The sequence below is a fragment of the Phoca vitulina genome, unplaced genomic scaffold (assembly GCF_004348235.1).
Source record: "Phoca vitulina isolate PV1807 unplaced genomic scaffold, GSC_HSeal_1.0 scaffold9, whole genome shotgun sequence".
Lineage (NCBI taxonomy): Eukaryota > Metazoa > Chordata > Mammalia > Carnivora > Phocidae > Phoca > Phoca vitulina.
The window spans coordinates 21,016,006-21,037,477 of record NW_022589712.1 but is presented as its reverse complement, the minus strand read 5'-3'; the positions used below and the strand labels follow the sequence as shown (position 1 = coordinate 21,037,477).

At 37.0% G+C, this 21,472-nt stretch overlaps 1 protein-coding gene across 8 annotated transcripts in view; it reads left to right on the top strand.

Annotated features, from left to right (window-relative positions):
- The window catches only part of UTRN (utrophin), a 491,233-nt gene that overhangs the window by 252,491 nt on the left and 217,270 nt on the right, over positions 1-21,472 (top strand). For 7 of the 8 annotated variants that reach the window (XM_032407730.1, XM_032407732.1, XM_032407729.1 and 4 more), the window contains one exon: positions 7,508-7,697. In XM_032407730.1, coding sequence (XP_032263621.1) covers positions 7,508-7,697 — 190 coding nt within the window. Of the gene's footprint in view, positions 1-7,507; positions 7,698-12,252; positions 13,582-21,472 lie in introns of those variants that run through there. The other variant, XM_032407734.1, reaches the window with a different exon arrangement.

Below are 21,472 nucleotides of genomic sequence, written 5' to 3'. Positions count from 1 at the left end.
GACCTTCTTGCTGCCTGCACTCATCTCTCCCCATCAGTAACATTTCGTTTACATGCAGTGATTCTTTTTTTTTTTTTTTTTTTTTAAAGATTTTATTTATTTATTTAAGACAGAGAGAATGAGAGAGAGAGAGCACATGAGAGGGGGGAGGGTCAGAGGGTGAAGCAGGCTCCCTGCCGAGCAGGGAGCCCGATGCGGGACTCGATCCAGGGACTCCAGGATCATGACCTGAGCCGAAGGCAGTCGCTTAACCAACTGAGCCACCCAGGCGCCCTACATGCAGTGATTCTTGATGAAGCTGGATTTGAAGCTAGGGATGGGGTGAGAATGGAGGATCTCTTCTAGCAAGTTTTATAATCTCAGTGATGGATTATGTAGTTTTAAAAGGATCCCTGGAGACTCTGAAACTCCTTTACTCATCTAGTCCAAGCAACTTATTTTAAGGATGGAAAAAATAATTGGAGATTTGAAGTGATTTATCCCAAGCCATATAACCAGTAAGTGGCAGAGGTGGTAGAATTAGGTCGTTTTCTTCTGAGAGCAATGTGCAAATGGTATTCAAGTTAATTTATTAGCCTGTGCGATAAAGTGTGCATACATATTCCTGAACCTCTCATTTTAGCAATTATTTTTGACCTCATGGTAGTATGATAAATCATGTGAAATTCCTTGAAAATGGATAAAAATTCTTGTAGTGCCCAGTATACCATACTCTAGCATTGGATCTAGTTTTTCTTTTTTTTTAAGATTTTATTTATTCATTTGAGACACAGAGATACATAGAGAGAGAGAGAGCATGAGCAGGGGTCAGGCAGAGGGAGAGGGAGAAGTAGGCTCCCCGCTGAGCCAGGAGCCCCATGTGGTGCTTGATCCCAGGACCCTGGGATCATGACCTGAGCCGAAGGCAGATGCTTAACCATCTGAGCCACCCAGGCGCCCCACATTGGATCTAGTTTTAAGAAGGCTAACATGGGTGGTATGTTACCTTTGAGCTATATTCTATTTGAAATTGCATATGAAGTTATAGTAAAAAATCAGACTATAAAGTAATATACACTATGATTATAAGGTTTTAAAATGTATATTCATTGGGGCGCCTGGGTGGCTCAGTCGTTAAGCGTCTGCCTTCGGCTCAGGTCATGATCCCAGGGTCCTGGGATCGAGCCCCGCATCGGGCTCCCTGCTCGGCGGGAAGCCTGCTTCTCCTTCTCCTACTCCCCCTGCTTGTGTTCCCTCTCTCGCTATCTTTCTCTCTGTCAAATAAATAAATAAAATCTTTAAAAAAAAATAAAAAAATAAAATATGTATTTATTATAATAATATGAAGACAATTTGGACTGCTGTAAATAGAGCTTCTAGTATGTTCATTATTTTTAATAATTGATTACATCGGTGATCAAAAAATCTGACACGCAGATATATGTGCACTCGAAAAAATTCTCCAGGACCTTTATTATTAAACTGCACGTTTGCATGCTGTAGGCAAAATTAATTTCCCAATATTTCACTCCATTCATGTACAAGATTAGGGAAAATATTATTTATTGAGTGTTTACCATATCTTGATACATTTATGGGTGTATACCTCATTTAGTCCTTAAAATATTGCAGGAAGGAAGATGTTCTTCTTATTTTTGTAATCGTTTATTCAATACATACTTGAGTTGCTACTGTGTGTAGGCCCTGGGGGTACCAAGTGCACTGATGATTCAGAAACTTCAAACAGATAACAAAATAGTCACTTTCACTCATGATTGGAGATTTGATGCGGTGGCAGAATATCTTCCAAAGGTGGGACTATCGTGGATCATCTGAGTGGGCCTGGTTATTCCACGCATCTTTCAAAGTGAAGACGAAAGGAGTCAGGAGCCAAGGAATATGGGTGACCTCCAGCCAGAAGCTGGAAATGACAAGGAGAAAGAACTCTCTCTAGAGCCTCCACAAAGGAACACAGCCCTGCTGACATCTTGATTTCAGTCCAGTGAGCCCTGTTTCAGAAATTAACTGACAGAACTGTGAGATGATAAATCTGGGTTGTTCTAAGCCACTGAGTTTGTGGTGATTTGTGACAGCAGCATGGCACACTAATAGGGTAAGGGACATCATGCCATGGGTGGAGTGAGGTGCCCTAGAAGGTGTCTGCACCAAGTTCTGGAGGGAAGGTAGAAATTAATTAGGTCGGACGGGGAAGGTTAGTGGGAATGGGGAGGGGGAGGAAGGATATTTAAGGTAAAAGAAGTAAAAAGTAGGAAAAAATAAAACAAGACGAAATCAGAAAGGGAGACAAACCATAGGAGATTCTTAATTATAGGAAACAAACTGAGGGTTGCTGGAGGGAAGGGAGGTGGGGCTATGGGGTAACTGGGTGATGGACATTAAGGAGGGCATGTGATGTAATGAGCACTGGGTGTTATGTAAGACTGATGAGTCACAGACCTCTAACTCTGAAACTGATAATTCATTATATGTTAATTAATTGAATTTAAATTAAAAAATAAAAATTAAAAAAAAGTAAAGCTCTGGACTGAGGGTTAATAATTGCTTCATTTTTATAGGTAAATAACCCCATAGGACTCTCAGACATTGCATCCTTTTGCTTCTAGTCTGGGCATTCTTAAGGTTTAATGGAGGTAATCTATAATGATCTGCGTTTACATTAGCTGTTCGCCACATAACCTATTTTATACATATGACTAGTCTTAAAAATAAATGATACTGATTCTGTAGAATTAAAGTGTTTGACTTTATCAAATTATATAGTCATTAATTTCATGTGAGTGTTGAGCTGCCTATTCACGGTTGATTAATTGCATGTGTGTACTCATTTATTTTTTGTGTTTAGGTACCTTTTTGGCACAACCTTTTTTTTTTTGGTTTTTCTTAATACTTTTTTTCTGTTGATATTTTAAAAATTGAAAACATGGGTGGGGTTAGGTGGAAGATAAAACGCCAGCCACCACACTAACCACCCAAATTCTAGTGGGTAGCTTCTAAATTTTAGAAAATAAGGAAATATATACATATGATTTAAAAAATTAGAAGTACTTAAAGGTTTATTACAAAATATAGCAGTTCTCTCACTACTCACTCCTTAGGGGCAAGTCCTTTTTCTTCTTTTGGCTTCTCCTTATGTCATTTATGCATTTCCATATTCTACATAAAATGAGTGTATTATTATCTTCCAAAACATCAGTATTAGACACTGTCTATTGATATACTGTTCTGGTAAACATACAGGATTTAGCTTTCTCATGCTACCATTCTCTTAACCTTCCTCATCATTGAATTTTTTTTCACTTTTTTTTGTTATGGTAAAATACACATAACAAAATTTACAGTCTTAACCATTTTTAAGTATACAATTCACTGGTAGTAAATATTCATGCTGTTGTGCAACCATCACCACCATCCGTCCCCATAGCTCTTTTCACCTTGCAAAATGAAAACTCTGTACTCATTAGACAATAACTCCCTATTCTTTCTTTCCCCCACCCGTGGCGACCACCATTCTACTCTCTGTCTTTATGAATTTGACTACTCTAATTACCTCATATAAGTGGAATCATACAGTATTTGTGTCTTGTAACTAGCTTATTTCACTTAGTAGAATGTGCTCAAGGTTCATCCATTTTGTAGCAGATGTCAGAATTTCTTTCCTTTTTAAGGCTGAATAATATTCCATTGTAGGTATATATTACATTTTTCTTATCCATACATCTGTTGATGAACACTTGGTTGCTTCCACATTTTACCTATTGTGAATAATGCTGCTATGAACATGGGTGCACAAATATCTTTTCAAGACCCCATTTTCAATTTTTTGGCTGTATTCCCAAAAGTGGAATTGCTAGATCATATGTTAATTCTATTTTTAATGTTTTGAGGAATCACTAGACTGTTTTCCACAGTGGCTATACCATCTCATTGCTGAATTTTTAGATAAACAGATATTCAATGTTGACATTGTTATGTATGTTTAAGCATCATTAACAGTCAAGCACTGAAGTTTATTATAATTCTGCTTCCTCTCTGTTTTTTTTCACCTGAAATTCGTAATTGCCTTGCTTTTATGTGCTTTGGTTTCTTTGCACCTGTTACTAATTCTTCCCACATTTTCCAAAGGTCTGACAGTATAATTTCCCACAAAGCAATCACAATAAGCGGTCTATCACTTCTAATATTTTTTTTCTTAGAGACATTTCTTCTGTAGACATACTTTCTAGGCCTGCTGCACAGCCATAATCCTAGGGATATTCTGTACTTTCCTCCTAGTTTGGAATCCCTATTTCCTGGATTTTATGTGTTTTTTGTTTGTTTGTTTTTGTGTGTATTTTTCTTTTCTCTTTTGGGTTATTTCCTTATTTTGTCAGAGTGTATCCTTCATTAGTTTTGTCAAGTTAAAATAAGAAAACATAGCAGTTGGAATGGTGATGACAGCCCTCACCTGGCCCAATTCATCACTGTCTCTTCTGACATCTCTTTCACCATTACCACGAGGGCCTGTTTGCTTCTCCCTCTCTTGGATCTCTTGTTTTTACACTTCTCCTGTCTTTTTTTTTTTTCCTTGATTTACAAACTGGTTTTTGTGGAGGCCATCTCTCAGTAGCTTCTTGAAAACTGGTGTTTGGGAAGTAAGTTTAAAGACATTATAAATAGATTGTCATTATTCTATAAATACTTATTATAAAACTGTAATAAGGACTCTGAGAAATATGGAGATATATAAGACTGCTTCTGTCCATAGTGAGTCTACAGAACAGAAGAACAGAAAACAAACCCATGTAATACCGTCAAAGTAAAATTTAAGCGTGAAACAAGATCACAATCCAAGGGCTTTTCCAGGATACATGTGATTAATTTCTGTATAGAGAGGAGTAATGACCTTTTATGAACTCAGAGCAAGGAAATCTAATTGCTCTGGGATGTTCTAAAAAAGGTAGACCTTAACCCTAAGGATTGGTAGGATTTTGGTAAGTGGAGGTGGTCAGAAGGATATTTTTATGTGTGTATGAAGTTTTGGGATGGGCCCAGCCTTAAGAATATCCTAGAGAAAAAGGAGCATACCATGTTGACCTGAACAGAGTATTGGAGAGAACTGGGGGATGAGCTAGAAAAGTGAATTAGTGATAGATTGTGGAGGACGTTGAGTTTCAGGGAAAGCAATTTGGGTTTATTCTGTAGCTAGCCAAACACTATTGGAGTTTTTTAGTAGATAAATGCTCAGATGAGGTTGATGACTTTCTAGAATGGCTGAAGAATAGAAACAGCTTTTGTGTCTGACTTTTTTCTCTTAGCAGAATGCACTTGAGATTCCATCCCTGTTGCACCTGTCAGTTGTTTATTGAGTAGTATCCCATTGTATGCATATACCACAGTTTATCTGTTTACCGCTTGATGACATTTGGGTTATTACCTATTTGGGGCCATTATGAATAAAGTTTTGCATATGGGTTTTGTGTGAGTGTATGTTTTCATTTCTTTTGAGTAAATACTTAGGAGTAGGATTGCTGGATTGTTCTTGAGTACATGGTAAACTTTATTAAAAAAATCTGCCAAACTGTTTTTTAATGGCGGTACCATTTTACACTCCCACTTGCGATGTATGAGAGCTGCAGTTACTCTGCATTCTCACCAGCACTTGGTATAGTCATTTTCTTAAAGCTATTCTAATGTAGTGATATCTCACTGTGGTTTGAATTTACATTTCTCTGATGATTAATGATGTGAGTATCTTTTCGTGTGCTTATTTGCCACCCATATATCTTCTATGATGATCTCTGTTTAAATCTTTTACCTATTTATTTAAAGAATTTGTTTATTGTTGTGTGAAGAAGATACGTGTTCATTATAAATGCAAAGAATACAGAAAAAGTACAAACAGGAAAGTAAACCACCTTAAATCCCAGCACCTAGAAATAACTTTTAATATTAACATTCCAGACATTTATCCTTTATCTGTGTATACACAGTCCTGTACATAGGACAGGTAGATGGATGCATGATGTACGGATAGATGAGTGGATGAAATAGAAAATATGTATAAATGAGATATTACACATGCTGACTTTTTATTGTGATGTAGTTCATATAGCATGAAATTGACCCTATTAAAGTGTACAGCTCAGAGTTTAGTATATTCACCATGCTGTGCAACCATCACAATACTCTTAATTTCAGAACATTGTATCATCCCAAAAAGAAACCGAATACCCAATTAGCAGTCAGGCTCCATTGCCTTCCACTCCAGTCCTAGGCAACAACTAATCTCTTTTCTCTCTGTGTAGATTTACCTCTTTTGGACATTTCATATAAATATGAATGGAATCACACAATATGTGGCCTTTTGTGTCTGGCTTCGCTCACTCAGCATGTTTTCAAGGTTCATACATGTTACAACAAATAGTACTTTATTCCTTTTTATGGTTGAATAAGTCAAGTATGGGTATACTGCATTTTATCTATCCATTTCTTTATCGATGGACTTTGGGTTGATTGTATTATTTGGCTATAATAAATAATGATGCTATCTGAAAACTTGTACACAAGTTTTTGTGTAGATATATGTTTTCAGTTCCCTTGGGTTTAAACACCTAGGGTGTAATTGTTAGTATCCATTTTTAATTTTTTTTTTTTTTTTTTGAGAGAGAGAAAGAGAGAGAGAGTGGCAAGGGAGGGGTAGAGGGAGAGAGAGAGAATTTTAACTGGCTCCATGCCCAGCACGGAGCCCTATGCAAGGCTTGATCTCATGACACTGAGATCATGACCTGAGCTGAAACCAAGTCAGACGCCTAACCGACTGAGCCACCCAGGTGCACCTAAAATTATTTGTTTTCTTCTTATAAAGCTTTGAGGTATATAAAGTTTTAAAGATTGAATTTACAGATATGTGTATCTCTTAAATCCTGCAACTCCATATTTCTGTGTATTAATTTTGATGTAGATTTAATGAAGGGTTTCTAAAAGCTTGAGTTTCCAATGTTTTTCAAATTTAATATTATTAAATCAGCTTAAAGAACCAATTTGTATTGATCTGAGTTGTTTTAAAATAGGTAAATTAAGCCCTTTAAATTATTTTCATTTTATCTTAAGTATTTCTTCTGATTTTACTGCTTCCTAGAATTCATTTGGTCACTCATTGCATGAATATTTACTGGTATTTCCTCTGAGTGTCAGGCATTATACTAAGGTATTGAAATAAAACATTGGGGGATAACTTAATATACAATTAGGAGTTGCAAAATGGAGTCATAATTATTTTATGATATGAATGTGATTTTGTTACTATTTAGATGTCTCTCCCCCTCTCCCTCTTCTCGCTATTCACATTACTCCTCCCATGAAGGATTATTCAAGACACATGTATAAATAAATTTCCCAGTTACATTAGGTCCTTCCATAAATAAAGGTTCCTGGGAGGCTGTCTGTTAATTTGTTTGTTAGGGCGTGCGTGATGTGGGCTGTCCCACCGTAAGTCATAGAGACGTGCCTATCATGTTGTTCCTTGCAGCATTGCTGACAGACAGAGTGCCTTGGAAGCAGAGTTGAGGACCGTGCAGGCCTCTCACCGGGATCTGGAGAACTTCCTAAAGTGGATACAAGAAGCTGAAACCACAGTTAACGTGCTTGCGGACGCCTCTCAGCGGGAGAATGCACTTCAGGACACGGTGCTGGCCAGGGAGCTCACACGGCAGCTGCAGGCAAGTGCGCGGGGACCTGCACCCAGCAATTTTATTTCTGCTGTGCTCTTTTGATGCAGCGACATGCAAATTTATTACCGTTAAAGGGTGAGATTGTTACCTCATTCGGTTATGAGATCCATGCTCTCCCCTGTGAATCATTGGTTTCGGGAAATACGATCTCTAAAATATTTTACTTAATAAGAGAGGAAAAACATCTTGTTTTATGGAAGTAATACTTGTTTATTTAGACTTACAGGCTCATAGCTGTTCTGTTTTTGTCATTTTAAGCCCTATACACTTAGCCTTATTGAATCCTAAATTATAAGGGCATTTCCTTTTAATATGAAGTTACTCCTTTCTCCATTTATTTTAACATACTTAATATAAAAGCTGCAAAGGCTCTGTGGCTTAATTTACAACTAAGAGCATTAGGCTTGGAGGTATTACTTTTATGTCTTTAGCTTGATAGCTATGACTGTAGATGCAGTCTGAGGTTCAAATTCTTCTCCTCCACGAAATGTGCTAACACAAAATCTTTCCTTTACTAAAATGTGTGAGGAATCTCACGTAGCATGACTGTACCCTTTCTCTGCCCCCAAGTACAACTGCTTCAGTGCCCTTGAAGTTACCATCTTTGTGTAGAATGACCTAGTGTTGCCAATCGCAGACCTTCTCCTTTAAACCGATTTTAATGGTGCAGTTCCCTTGTCCACCACAGTTTCACATCTGCTTACTTCTCTCTGCCATGTCATTCGCACATCATTTTGACTGTTACTATTTCTGATATGCCTGTGAACTCGTGACCCAATGTCATCTGAGGCATGTCTTCTCCTGTCCTGGCTGATCACATGACTGCTCAAGGGCAGAGAGTACGTTACTCCGTACTGTCGCCTACGTGGTGCTGTGTGTGCAAATTCTGGGTAAACACTGACTGCTAACCGTGCACCCTAACTTCACCGTTATGAAATTCACTGTGATGACCTTTTTGAGTCCTTTCTTAGAATTCTCTTCCCTTGAAACTCAGAATGTTCACAAATATGTGGATCTGGAGAGAGGGTACAGTAGCTTTCTTAGAACTATTCCTATTCTTACGAATTATCTCTAAGTTTGAAATTGTTTTCACTAAAAAGTATCAACATTTTTTTTAAAGGACCTTTTGGGAATAGACTTATTTTAACTTGTTCCCATGCATACGGACTGTTAGGGTGTTTTATGGTGGAGTCCTCGAGATTAACGAAAATCTGTGTTTTCTTACATTACTTCTTATTTCTTGTTCATTGCATAATACATTTGTGACTTGGTAATGAAGGTGACCCAGCAGGTATTGAGGTTAAATACGTTCTTTTGTCTCACCATCTAGAATCTCAGGAGGCCACTGTCCATGTTATTTGAAGAAATATTTAGCTACCGTCTCATTTTCGGGGGGTTAGAGAGGGCTGTAAATGTGGGCCGATGCTAGAATGTATTGTTTTTTATGATTTGAACAACTGGAAGCCTGATCTATAAATGCTCACAGATGCTTACTTTACCTAATGGTATAAAAAGAAGATACCCAGCCTGTGCATTTGAGGAGGCAACAGTTTTTAGACAATGAGCAAAGGAGGCTTGAAATGAACCTTGATGATGAGCATCAGCAAAATGCAGACCTGTCTGCATTTAATAATGTCTTCTGGCACATTTTATCTTGGGATATATTCTTACCGTAGCCAAAATTCTTCTCGATAGTTAGTGAATACCCAAACTGTAGAAATAAATGTAAATGAAGATGTTTAAATTCCTTCTAAATAAAAATAACTAAGCACAAGATTGCTTGTCTTATGGCAACCAGCACAAAGAAAAAAAGGTTACTGACTAAAATAATAAAGCACATTATGACATGTATAGTAAATGCCTCTCAAAAATAGTTGCTGAAATTTAATGTTGTGGCTCATAAGAAGTATGAAAGAGGGCATTTATTAAGAGCCTATTTCAGTCTCTTTGTTTGTCTAAAGATAAACACATGTATTTGCTTTTGGTTAGGATATTTCCTGTTATGGTAAATTGCATGATTTTTCACTGCCTTGCTCCTTTTAAAAATGATGTTAATTTTAAAACATTCTCTCCATTTTATTAAAAAAAAAAATCCTATGGCTTTATTTTTGGCACCTTATAGGTAGATGCATTTAAGAGACTTAGTACCTTTTGCTGAGTATTTCCGAGACAGAGAATTTAAATTATCCCATGACTTTTTGTATTAATGACGCCTCCATTTGTGTAAATGAACAGGTAGTTAAAATGAATGGAATGTTTGGGAATGGAAACATGTTTGTTGAAGAAAATGAATGTACAAACAAGAGTGTCTGAAATTATAAATTTTCTGGTGATGTGATTGTAGGGGGGTGTTGGTGGGGGTGGGCAGTTTATGGGTGCACTGAAAAAGATGGAATAAGGACCTCAGTCTGTGTGTGCTCGTTGCACATTCAGTGGTGGTACTTGCTTCATGTCTTACGACAACTGGATGTAGAGCCATAGAAGTATTTCATGAAGATGAACTAGTCTGTTCTGTTTTCAGTTTAAGATGAATTTGAGTAAGTTTTTGATAAAGGATAGTTTGGAAGCACCATGGAAGATGAAGATTAATTTCTGGGAGTATGCTATGATACATGCCATTTCTGTTAAGGATGGATGATCATTTGGATTTATGTATTTATGTTTTACTGCTTGGCTGCAAGGCAGTTAGGCTTTCCTCCTCAGCAGAGTTGGCAAAAGAAAACCCAATCCTTTGGAGAGAGAAGCTCCTGAATTTCTGAGCGGTCCAGATCATCGAGGGTCTGATTTGACTTGCTAAGTATTTTATATTTTAACCTGGTGGCAACAGGGAGAAGTCATTAAAGAATAGTGAGCAAGAGAGCGATGCAGTGGGGTTTGTATTTTATTAGGAACCTAGCCGATAGCATTGTGAGGAGTGGATTTGAACTGGGCAAAACTGCCAGTAGGGCGTGCAGTCTGCTAAGATAGTCTTGCAGCCATCTGCAGAGGGGATAATGACCAGAAATGAGGCCATCCCAGGGGAAATAGACCTACTGACTTGATAGTATGGGTAGACAAGGGAAGGGGAGAGACTAAGAAGATTGCCAGGCGGGATTAGAGGCCGAGATTGGGAATACAGGGAAAGAACAACTCAGGGAGATGGTGCCAATTAGTGTGGAGTGTGAAGGAATGATCAATTTCATTTTGACTATGTTGAAATAAGGCATTTGGATAACATCCAGGAGGAGATGCCTTGCTGTGCCTTTGTCACTGTGGATCTGCGTTTATGTAAGGGAATTTGACTCAACTGCAGAAACTTTTTTTTCTTCTTTGAAGAAAAGCCTAGTATTGGCTTCCCTCTAAGTTTATTGGTTCGCATGCATTGATTCTGAATTTTCCTGTCTATGTTCTAGGATATTATTATCATTTTAATTATATTTCAAAATATAAGCTTTACAGTTTAGCAGGAACCAATTAATTGAGATGATCTGATTCTTTCCTGGACAAAAGCCTGCTGCCCTGCTGCCTTTCTGGGGTGGTTTTACAATAGGTGGCTGTTTTTGCTCTTGCACAAGATGTGTTTGGGGATTGTTATATTTTTATCTCCTGTGTTCTGTTTCAGCCTAATTTTCCTCCTCTCATTCCATAGGTGCAGGTTTTGATTGTTTAGATTGTTGCTGATCTCGCCCGATACCCACATCCAGAGCCAGCATGGTGTTTGGCGGGTAATACCTCTGTTGTGTGAGCTTCACCTGCTGGTTCAGGGACAGGAATTACAACTTCATATATTTTTTTGATAGCTTTATTGACATATAATTCACATTCCACACAAGCCATCCACTTAAGGTATACAATTTAGTTGTTTTTAGTGTGTGTGTGTATTCACAGAGTTGTGCAACAATCACCACAATCAAAGAGAACATTTCATCCTCCCCCCCAAAGAACCCACATATGGCTTTGCTATCAGTCCCCCTTTACCAGCTCCCCAAACCCCTACACCTAAATAATCACAAATCTGTTTGTTTCTATATTTTTGCCTATGAACTTAATATTTTTAATTACATCATTGACTGCCTCTTCCGGTTTTGGCTTTGTATAGATGTTTTGACATTGTTAGCCTATCCAGAGGGAGGCAGTATAGGGTCTCAGTATAGACCTGCAGGGGAAACATATACAAGGAGAAGCAGCAAAATATACACAAACGCTGCTTGATAAACACAGCTCTATGAGACCCAGTATAGGACTTTGAATCACACTAACATGAGGGACTGGGAAGGCAGACAAAGTAAAAGAGAAACAAATACTTTCAGGACTGCATTTCTTTTCTTTTTTTTTTTTTTTTAAATTTTATTTATTTATTTGACAGAGAGAGACACAGCGAGAGAGGGAACACAAGCAGGGGGAATGGGAGAGGGAGAAGCAGGCTTCCCGCGGAGCAGGGAGCCCGATGTGGGGCTCGACCCCAGGACCCTGGGATCGTGACCTGAGCCGAAGGCAGACGCTTAACCATCTGAGCCACCCAGGCGCCCCAGGACTGCATTTCTTTTAAAGAATCATGACAACAGTAGAGAATAGCAGCCTTACCTGGGTTATTAGTTTGAGCAGGACACTGATAATGAGAAACGTCTGGCTTCTATTTCTGGCTGTGCCCTTTGACCCAGTCATTTAATCATTCTGGGTTATTTTGCTCATTTCCTAAGAGTACTTTACCCCAATTGATACTTGTAATAGTATCCAAGCCACAGTAGAAAACACATCTCACATACGGACATACCTAAAAAAAACCCAAATTCTGTCCTGGGTTTTTATATCATATAATCATGTTTTATGTTTCTTATAAAATTAAAACAGCATTATGGCAAATAAGATGAGATCACGAAGATGCTGTCTTAAGGGGAAATGTGGTAATTTGGAATATTAGTGGTCAGTTACAGATTTTTTTTTTTTTTTTTTGTATTTTATTAAGTTCACTGTTTAATTAGAGAAGTCCTAACCTAACATTAGAAATGTGATGTCTCAAGGCTTTTCTCCTAGGCAGGCATCTGAGAGCCCACGGACGACCCTGCTTTTAGAGTATCCTAGGTAAAGCCACATACCCCCCTGCAGGTATTTCTTGTTCCGTTTTGTTTTAGATGATCTTGTTCCGAGACCCGTCTGGAGGTGATTTATTAGCACTTAATGTAGGGGCCGATCTCATTAAAGTCAGGTACCCTTCTGCTCTTCTCAAGATTTATAACAATGTCTGTTCACTCATCCCACAGAGCACAGCAAGCGAGCTGCATTTAGTGGGGTAGCGAACGCATCTCTCTTTAGAGCGAGTGAATGAATACCACTCCATCTCTTAATATAAACTAGCTCGAGGCAGGCACCGTGGTGATGTGTTGAATCTCGGTTCTCAGGGGATGTCTGCTGTGTATCTGCAGCTTTAATGTTTCACTTAATATCCTTTTTGGCTACGGAGCGCACTCCTCTCCAACCCCAGGCTGCGTTTGGCTCAACAACTTGCTCATTGTCTGCCCATGCCGTGCTGAGCAAGTACCGGCTGTGAGCCTCTGCTGGGGGGGCTTTCTTTGTGGCGTTTTTCTGTTTTTTTTAAATTGAGAAGTTGTTGAAGGAATACCAGCCTCCTTTTGCCTAGCCCCTAAACCCCTGTATCTTTCAAATGCATTCCTGGAAACGAGCATGCTCAGAGAACTGGCAAATCATTGTCCAGTGACCGGGAGGAAATGATCATTGCTCTTCATTTATAATGCAAATTCTGAGGTGTCTCCAGAAGTGTGGTAAACTTAAAATGATGGCTGTGGTGAGAACGTCTCTGCAGAAAGTTGTGGTTTTGTTACATCGTTTACAAAGGATGGCAGTTTCTTCTCCTCGGTATCAGAAGCTCTGTAAGGTAACTGAGTGATGGAAATGAGGATCTCGGGGTCTGACAATTCTCCTGTTTCTCAGGCTCTGAAAACTAACCTTTCAGGGTTCTTACCAAGGAAAGATTCCTTTTCTTAGTGACTGATTATAAAAGCTGTGAAAGTGAATTGCTTCGTTAAATTTTGTTCGAGCATCTGAAACAAGTATTGTTTTAGTGCATCTTTTATTTTGCATTTGACAAAATCTTATCTTCTGAGAAGGGCTGATAAACTGTTCAGAGAAAATATGGCAAAACTACATTCATTAAGACCTGTTACCTCTGTGGTACTTTGTAATGTCTTAATATTGAATTACCAGGTATATTAATCTTGTGTAAATTTCAGTAAATTTAAAAGAAGAGTTTAAAATAATTAAGTAGATTACTTAATAACTGTATATCCCTTTCTAGCTAATTGTTTTCCCATTAAAAAATTAAAGCACATTTTAGAAACTACTAGACTGAATCTCATCATAAAATATCCCCTATATTCTTGAATCTTCATATATTATAGCTAAACTTGAAGAACTTAATTTTATTTGAACAGGTGGATTAAGTACACTTTCAGGAGGCAACTTGTTTGACACTTGCAAATTTCAAATACTACGTCATCCTAAACATAAACCATTGAATGGGCTCCTGTGTTTTAAAGAAAAGTTGCCTATTGTATTTTTGATCATAGTTTTGTTTGATATGCCATGTTCATACTGTCTCGTTACTTTGTCAAAAATTGGAGCAATTTGATAGAAAAGGAAGGAAGGAATTGTAATAGGAATGTGAAAGCAATTTATACAGCACGGCAGTACCACATTCTGCCTTCATCATGCACTTAGTACCATTCTCAAGAATGCATCTTGTTGCCCTGTTTGCTGCCCAAACTCATTTGTAATTGGAACGATGGTCTCTAGGACAATATGACTTTTCCGATGATAGAAAATATGACATGTCCAAGCATCTAAACCGCATGTTATGTGGGAGTGCCTTAGAAAGGGAAAGCAGTATTCTATTAACTTTATCATATATTTTTATTTTTTAGAGCTTGGTCAATTAACTATTTCTGTCTAGAAACTTTTTTTGAAAAGTTTTAGGAGACAGATTGATAGCTGTGCATTCTTTGCAGAAATACTTATAAGGGTTTCATTTGCATGAGAAGTTAATTAAAACTTAATACAACTAAAAATCCATAAATTAATTATTTCAGTGTGTTGTGTTTTGGTTCACTTCAGAGAATATGTTTATTCTGGTATAAACATTCTATGTATTTCAGGAACAGGCAGCTTTGATAACAGAATAAAAGCTCACTCACTAATGCGTGTTATTTTACCTCTTTAACTACAAGTGTGAATATATAAAGCATTTTTTTATTAGCTGGGTTATTTTTCTGATCCATTTATATGCATACTTGCACAAAATCAGGTCTTTTTCTCAAGTCATGTGACCAAAGTGTTAAGTTAGTCTGAAGTAGGAAACAGTAGAAGTTCAAATACTAGAGAAAGTTATTTAGTTTCATAATTATACCCCAAATAAGCACAAGTTCAACTACTAAAGTCATTGGGTAAATTAATTGCCATCAGAAGTACTCTTTGGATAATTTCTTGAGACTTATAATTTCCTAAATAAACTTAAAATTTAAATGTTTAGAATAAATGTACTTTTGGTTTTAAAAAATTAAAAGTTGTATTATTTGCAGTTGAAATGTCACCTTCCACATTTCTTTCCTCAGATGGAAAATTAACAACTGCCCAGATAATCAAATGAGAAATATGCAATTCCAGTACTTGCCAGCAGGTGTCAATATAAGGCGGTGATATATGAGATTTTGGCTGAGGGAAGTCTAGAATAGGAAGTGGCAAAATTACTATGAAATATATCAGCTAGTAAGAGATGTTATTTGCTTGCTTGGTTATATTTTGAAAATTGATATTAGTTACTGAGCTGTGTTAACTTATATGGTATAAATAAAAGTTTTAGTTGCAGAACTAAATATTAATAGTTGCTATCCCAAATACTGGCATAGGTAGGTTTCTATCTATAGAAAGTGAAAATACGTAATTGTATTATAATTATCAGTAGTCTTTGTGTACTATTTAAACGTTAAAACAAGTTTGGTGTATATTTGCCTTAAGATACCATAAATTCTTTTCCCTTTAAATTGTGAATGTTATAATGACTGTCTCTCCCTATACCTCCTACATTCTCTAAATTTGGTTTCTTAGAAAGGAAATGCTGTAAGTTTCAGTGTTTCTTCATAAAAATATAGAAGTCTCTTGTAAATACACTTACAGATCAAAGTGAATGAGAAAAAAATGTTGCATAAACTAAGGGAGATGTGACTATTTTAAATTCATATTGGCATTTTGAAATCCAGTGTCTGTTAATATTCTTACCCTCTTTTCTTCTTCTTCAGGATCTCTCTTTTTATATTATTATGTGGAAATTTAGTCTTTTATCAGACTTTCCTCTGTGATACCTTGTCTTTGCTTCTTTTCATGCTTCTCTTGAGTGTCAGAAAATAGATCATGTGTTACACATTTGGAAATCTATGTTGAGTATTCTCATTTTGTGTGTTTCCTCTATGCTTTGAAGGGGGGGGATAGATAGAACTTGGAATTCATGGCTCTCAGAGTTAAAATATGCTTTTCCTCCTCTCCACCTATTCACACATTCACTTGTATTTTTGCCTTTAAAAATATTTCTTCCTTATTATACATGCCATAAAATTTGGGTAGGAAACTGAAACAGAAGTGCTGCTTACTTGGAGATATAATTAGCAGCAATGAAATTGCCCTGATGACCTAAAATCACCTCATGCTGGATGCTAATTTTTGGTTTTGATTGCTTAGTTCCTTTAAAATATTAATGATTATAAAAAACAATTTTTCTTCTGACAGAGCACAGCAACAACAACTGAATGTAAGTGATTTAAAATATAAAATTAACTTTAATTTGTTTTCATTGTTATGTGATTATTTGAGGATATTTTATCATTAAATCTTTGTATAAAGCTGAATTTATGTTGAGTCGTAAAGGAATTTTATAAGTCCTGTTTTTTTTCTTAGTGTCCATTTTCATAAAATATTTATTAATTGAGGACATGGCAAAAGCAGCTTTTTTTTGTAAAGCAGATTGAGATATGAACCTTATAGCAAAATAAGAAAAAAATATATAGTTAGTGTTATAAATTGGAATCCTCAAGACTTAATAAGCATTTAAAAAATTTTGATTTAAGTAATGTAACTTCTGTTTGCCTGTATACATATATAAATCACTTTAGCTTATGTGGCTTTAATCATTGCAAACTTTTTTGATCCCGTAGTCCTATCAGCAAAAATATTTTAAACATATATATACACACAAACATATAGTTATTTTAAAATTATACACATATGCTGTGGGCAAGTCACATACTAAATATTAGTAGAGCATAATTTTGTTCTTACTTTCCACTATTCTCTTCTTACACCTCAGTTGGTTGTCGTTTACTCTCTGTGTCAAACTCACGCCATTTTGGTGACCGCCGATTTAGTGAAACTGTGGCTGTTCCTGGCCTTGGCTTATGGGGCACTCAGGCTTTCACGATGGTGCTGATCTTGAAGTCATCCCTGAAAAACCATGTCTTCTGTGGTGTCAGAGCGGCTGTTGATGAGTACTCTGAAAAACAGAGACCAGAAGATCTTGAGATCTTGCCTCGCAAATCTGGATTGGCCAGTGATGACTACAGAAGGCTTTCTGTGTGTGTGTGTGTGTGTGTGTGTGTGTGTGTGTTTGCACATGTAGACAACATAGAGCTATGTGGAAGGGTATGCTGTCATGGGCCAAGGATGTATGACCACAAAGGTACAGAGTTTCAGATTCATTGACAAAGTAAATCCACACACCATTTTTCACCTACATGTGTGGGTCCCCTTTATTTAGAGGTAGTTGAGGTTGAGTATGTGTTTTTAAGAAGGTGTGGAATGGAATGGTGTATTTTCAAATGACTTACACCCCACATAGCTAGACTTTATGTTTTTTATTCCCCAACATTTCCCCACCCACCTTTTTTTTTTTTTTCAGGTGGAAAACTACTATCCATGAGTAATCAAATCTTCACGTGTTTTAGGGTGATGATGCTTTACTTTGTCGTGATCTGAATGTTGAAATGTAGGTATTGTAAGGTCAGCTCTCAGTCTCCATAATCAAATCATACACAGGATCGTTTGAACCGTAGAAGGTCGGAGTCATGGTCTGTAGCCGAGATGTAGAACTCCGGTTGATCGTATGAGCATTGGCTCTTCTTGGTTTTATGAGAAATTCTCGGTTTGGTTCCTTCAGAAAATTCGTGAAGGCTGAGGTTTAATGGAGAAAAATGCCATGCGTGGAAGGATTTGCGTACATTTAACCAGTCACCATGATGCATTAGGCATGTTGCCTCACAGCTATATGGACCCTGGGCGGACTACTTCCCTTACTCTCCGTCTCCGTGCCATTTCAGGGGGCTGAGATGATAGATGAAGCAAGGTGGGTCGATGGAGACAGGAATTAGATCTCTGTGTGTCATCAGATATTTTCCTGTGGCTTCCGAAAGCAGCAGCATGATTTTAGATGATTCTCTGATCTCCATGTTGCCATAGCTCCCCAAGTCAAGGTGTATATCAAAATCATTTTAAAAAAACCAGTTATCTAACTTTTTATTAATCAGAAAACTCATGCCATTAATGACTTTTAGCTAGACGTAGTATAATTAGATATGATGGAATGCTTTGTCAATTAACTAAAAAGTAATTAAAACCATTCTACAGGATTGCATTTTAAGTAGTTCCTTAATAGCCAAGATACCATTATTTGCATAAGTCTAGATCTGTGATCTACAAATCAGGGACAAAGTCAGTCTGACAGAGTTGGAGTAGCATTATGGATATGGATAAAAGTTCTCCTTTGTTTTTAGAGTAGCATTTGATAATTGTGACTAAAATGTTGATGATCTGTGTTTACCGAGGGGTAAAGTTTATTAAATTTCAAGGGGGAAATTTCCAAGGTGAATGTACTGCTGGATTTTAAATGTACAGACATGATCCACTCCCTCTTACTAGGGACTGTGAGCACTGCCAGCTTCTCTTGGGATATTTGGTGGTTTATTTTTAGCTCTCTAAAATAAACAATTAGTAGAACTCTTACCATAGAGATAAAAGAATATAGAAAATTTCATGCTATGGTAGCTTTCTCAGTTTTACAAAGTTTATTCATTTCTGGGCAAGGTAAATGAGTCCAAATAACTGAAATTGGAAAGCATACGAAGTGCATCAGACGGTTTCTTTTCATTTTTCTTCGAGTTTGTTCAGTTCTGTGAAATTATAGAAAATTAATTTATAACAAAGCTCACTTATAAAAGCAGACAGAACCTTGTAATGCTTAATAAATAACAGGCTGATATGAGAGTATGGCTTGATAAAGCTTAAGCAGGAATTTTGGAAAAATATCAAATGGAGTAGTTTTCACAATAGACTATTTTGCTTTAAGAAAATTGAAAGAAAAATGGTCAAATACAGCTATAAAATAACTGCAGGCTTTCATGACTAAAAAAGTCTTGTTACTACTGATATAATATCCTTTCATTTTTAGAGTGTTCTAGAATTTACAGTGTTTTCTCATATTTCATCATTAATATGTATGGTGTTAATTAATTATTATATTAATACTTAGCCTTAAGAGATAGGTAGGAAAGAAATCATCATTTTTCCCATTAACAAATGGAGAAACGGGATTGGTACACTGACAAGTTAGGGAGCATGTCAGTAATTGCTTAGCTAGGGGCACCTGGGTGGCTCAGTTGGTTAAGTATCTGACTTGGGCTCAGGTCATGATCTCAAGGTCCTGGGATCCAGTCCTGTGTTGGGCTCTGCGCTCAGTGGAGAGTCTGTTTCTCCCTCTCCCTCTCCCTCTGCCCCTCCCCCTGCTCGTGCTCTCTCTCTCTCTCTCTCTCTCAAATAAATAAAATCTTTGAAAAAAATAATTAGTATGTGGCACAATCTGAACTAAACGTAGGTTGTCTCAGTCTAGTGTCTCCTTACACTTAATTTCAGATAGTTTTAGGGATTATACTGGGCTAAAATGAACCATGCACTGTAGAAGGTATAGAAAGAGAAATCACATTAACTAAGTAGTAGATACCATTTTATTCTACATTATTTTCCTATGCATTTCATTTTCTAAAGAAATTTAGCCTACAGTTTCCTTTAAGACATGAGGAGATGTTGGAAATTCTCTGACTCAACTATTTCATTTTACAGATGAGGAGACAGATCATCTATAAGGGATATTTATCGCTGCTAGTTTTGTAGGATGGAGATGTACTTGTTTTCTCCTAGAAGTTTAAACCTAATGAAATATGTTCTTTTTTTTTTTTTTTTTTAAAGATTTTATTTGGGGTGCCTGGGTGGCTCAGTCGTTAAGTGTCTGCCTTCAGCTCAGGTCATGGTGCCGGGGTCCTGGGATCGAGCCCCACATCAGGCTCCCTGCTCAGCAGAAAGCCTGCTTCTCCCTCTCCCACTCCCCCTGCTTGTGTTCCTGCTCTCGCTGTCTCTCTCTCTGTCAAATAAATAAATAAAATAAAAAGATTTTAAAGATTTCATTTATTTATATGACAGAGAGATAGCGAGAGCAGGAACACAAGCAGGGGGAGTGGGAGAGGAAGAAGCAGGGGAAAAGCAGGCTTCCCAAGGAGCAGGGAGCCCGATGTGAGGCTCGATCCCAGGACCCTGGGATGATGACCTGAGCCGAAGGCAGACGCTTAACGACTGAGCCGCCCAGGCGCCCTGAAATATGTTCTTTTCAAAACTACTTTGATATTTGAGTTCTGGCTGTATAATTTTAAGAGAACAAAGATTTTGTTCTAGTTTAAACTTATACATTGGATATCTTTTAATGGGCTTATTTTGCAGTTTTATAAAAAAATGATGGATTGGTTCATTTTATTGCAAATTAATATAGTTGGTTCTGGGTTTTGATTCATAATTTAGTTTGGTTTGAGTCTCAATACACAAGTATTGAATTATGTATTCACTGCAACTAATTCTCTATACTCAAATGTAGTTTTTTATCATTATATTTAAAAGTGCATAATAGCTTCTTAAAAGAATCAATTGAAAATAGTCAACTAATTTTCTAGACTGGGTCATTTCTAATAAGAAATTTGTGGGGGTTTTTTGTCATTGTTTTTTGTTGTTTTTGTTTTGTTTTTTCAATTCAACTCAAATATCATGTATTGAATGGCTGTCATATGGCAAGGGACATGGTAAGCAGCATATACGCTTAAAGTACAGTATTACATTTTCCATGTAAAATAAAGAAGTTCAAGTAATTTGTTCTGAAGACTCAACTTGCAAGAACAAGTTTCCCTTGACCACTGAGCTTGTGACAGAAACTCTTGTAGGATGAGTCTTCCTCAATTTATGGGGCTCCTCTAGATTATTGATTAGGCTCCCAGATGGCACTTGAAGATCTAGATAAACCACAGTGAAATTGATGTAATCTTAATTTACATCAAACATCATATTTGGAAGCAGTCTTATTCCATTGCCAGAAACTGAACAGAGCAAAGAAGTTATCTTTACTCTGACTGACACTGGAGGAAAAACAAGCATGTTTGCTTAGAAGAGAATGGAAAGGAACTGCCGAACCTCTTAATGTATTCTCATCATTTTTAAGAATTACGGGTTTTTATGCCATCAGTTTTGAATTTAAGTTCACTCTCAAAACATTTGAATTACTGTTCTTGGTACAGGTATACTATTAATTATAGTCTTTTATGGAAAACCCTTGATATTGGGCTCAAAAATGATATAAAATGAGTTTAGTTTTACTTTTTTTCAGGGCATACTTCGCAAGAGTTTAAAGACATAAA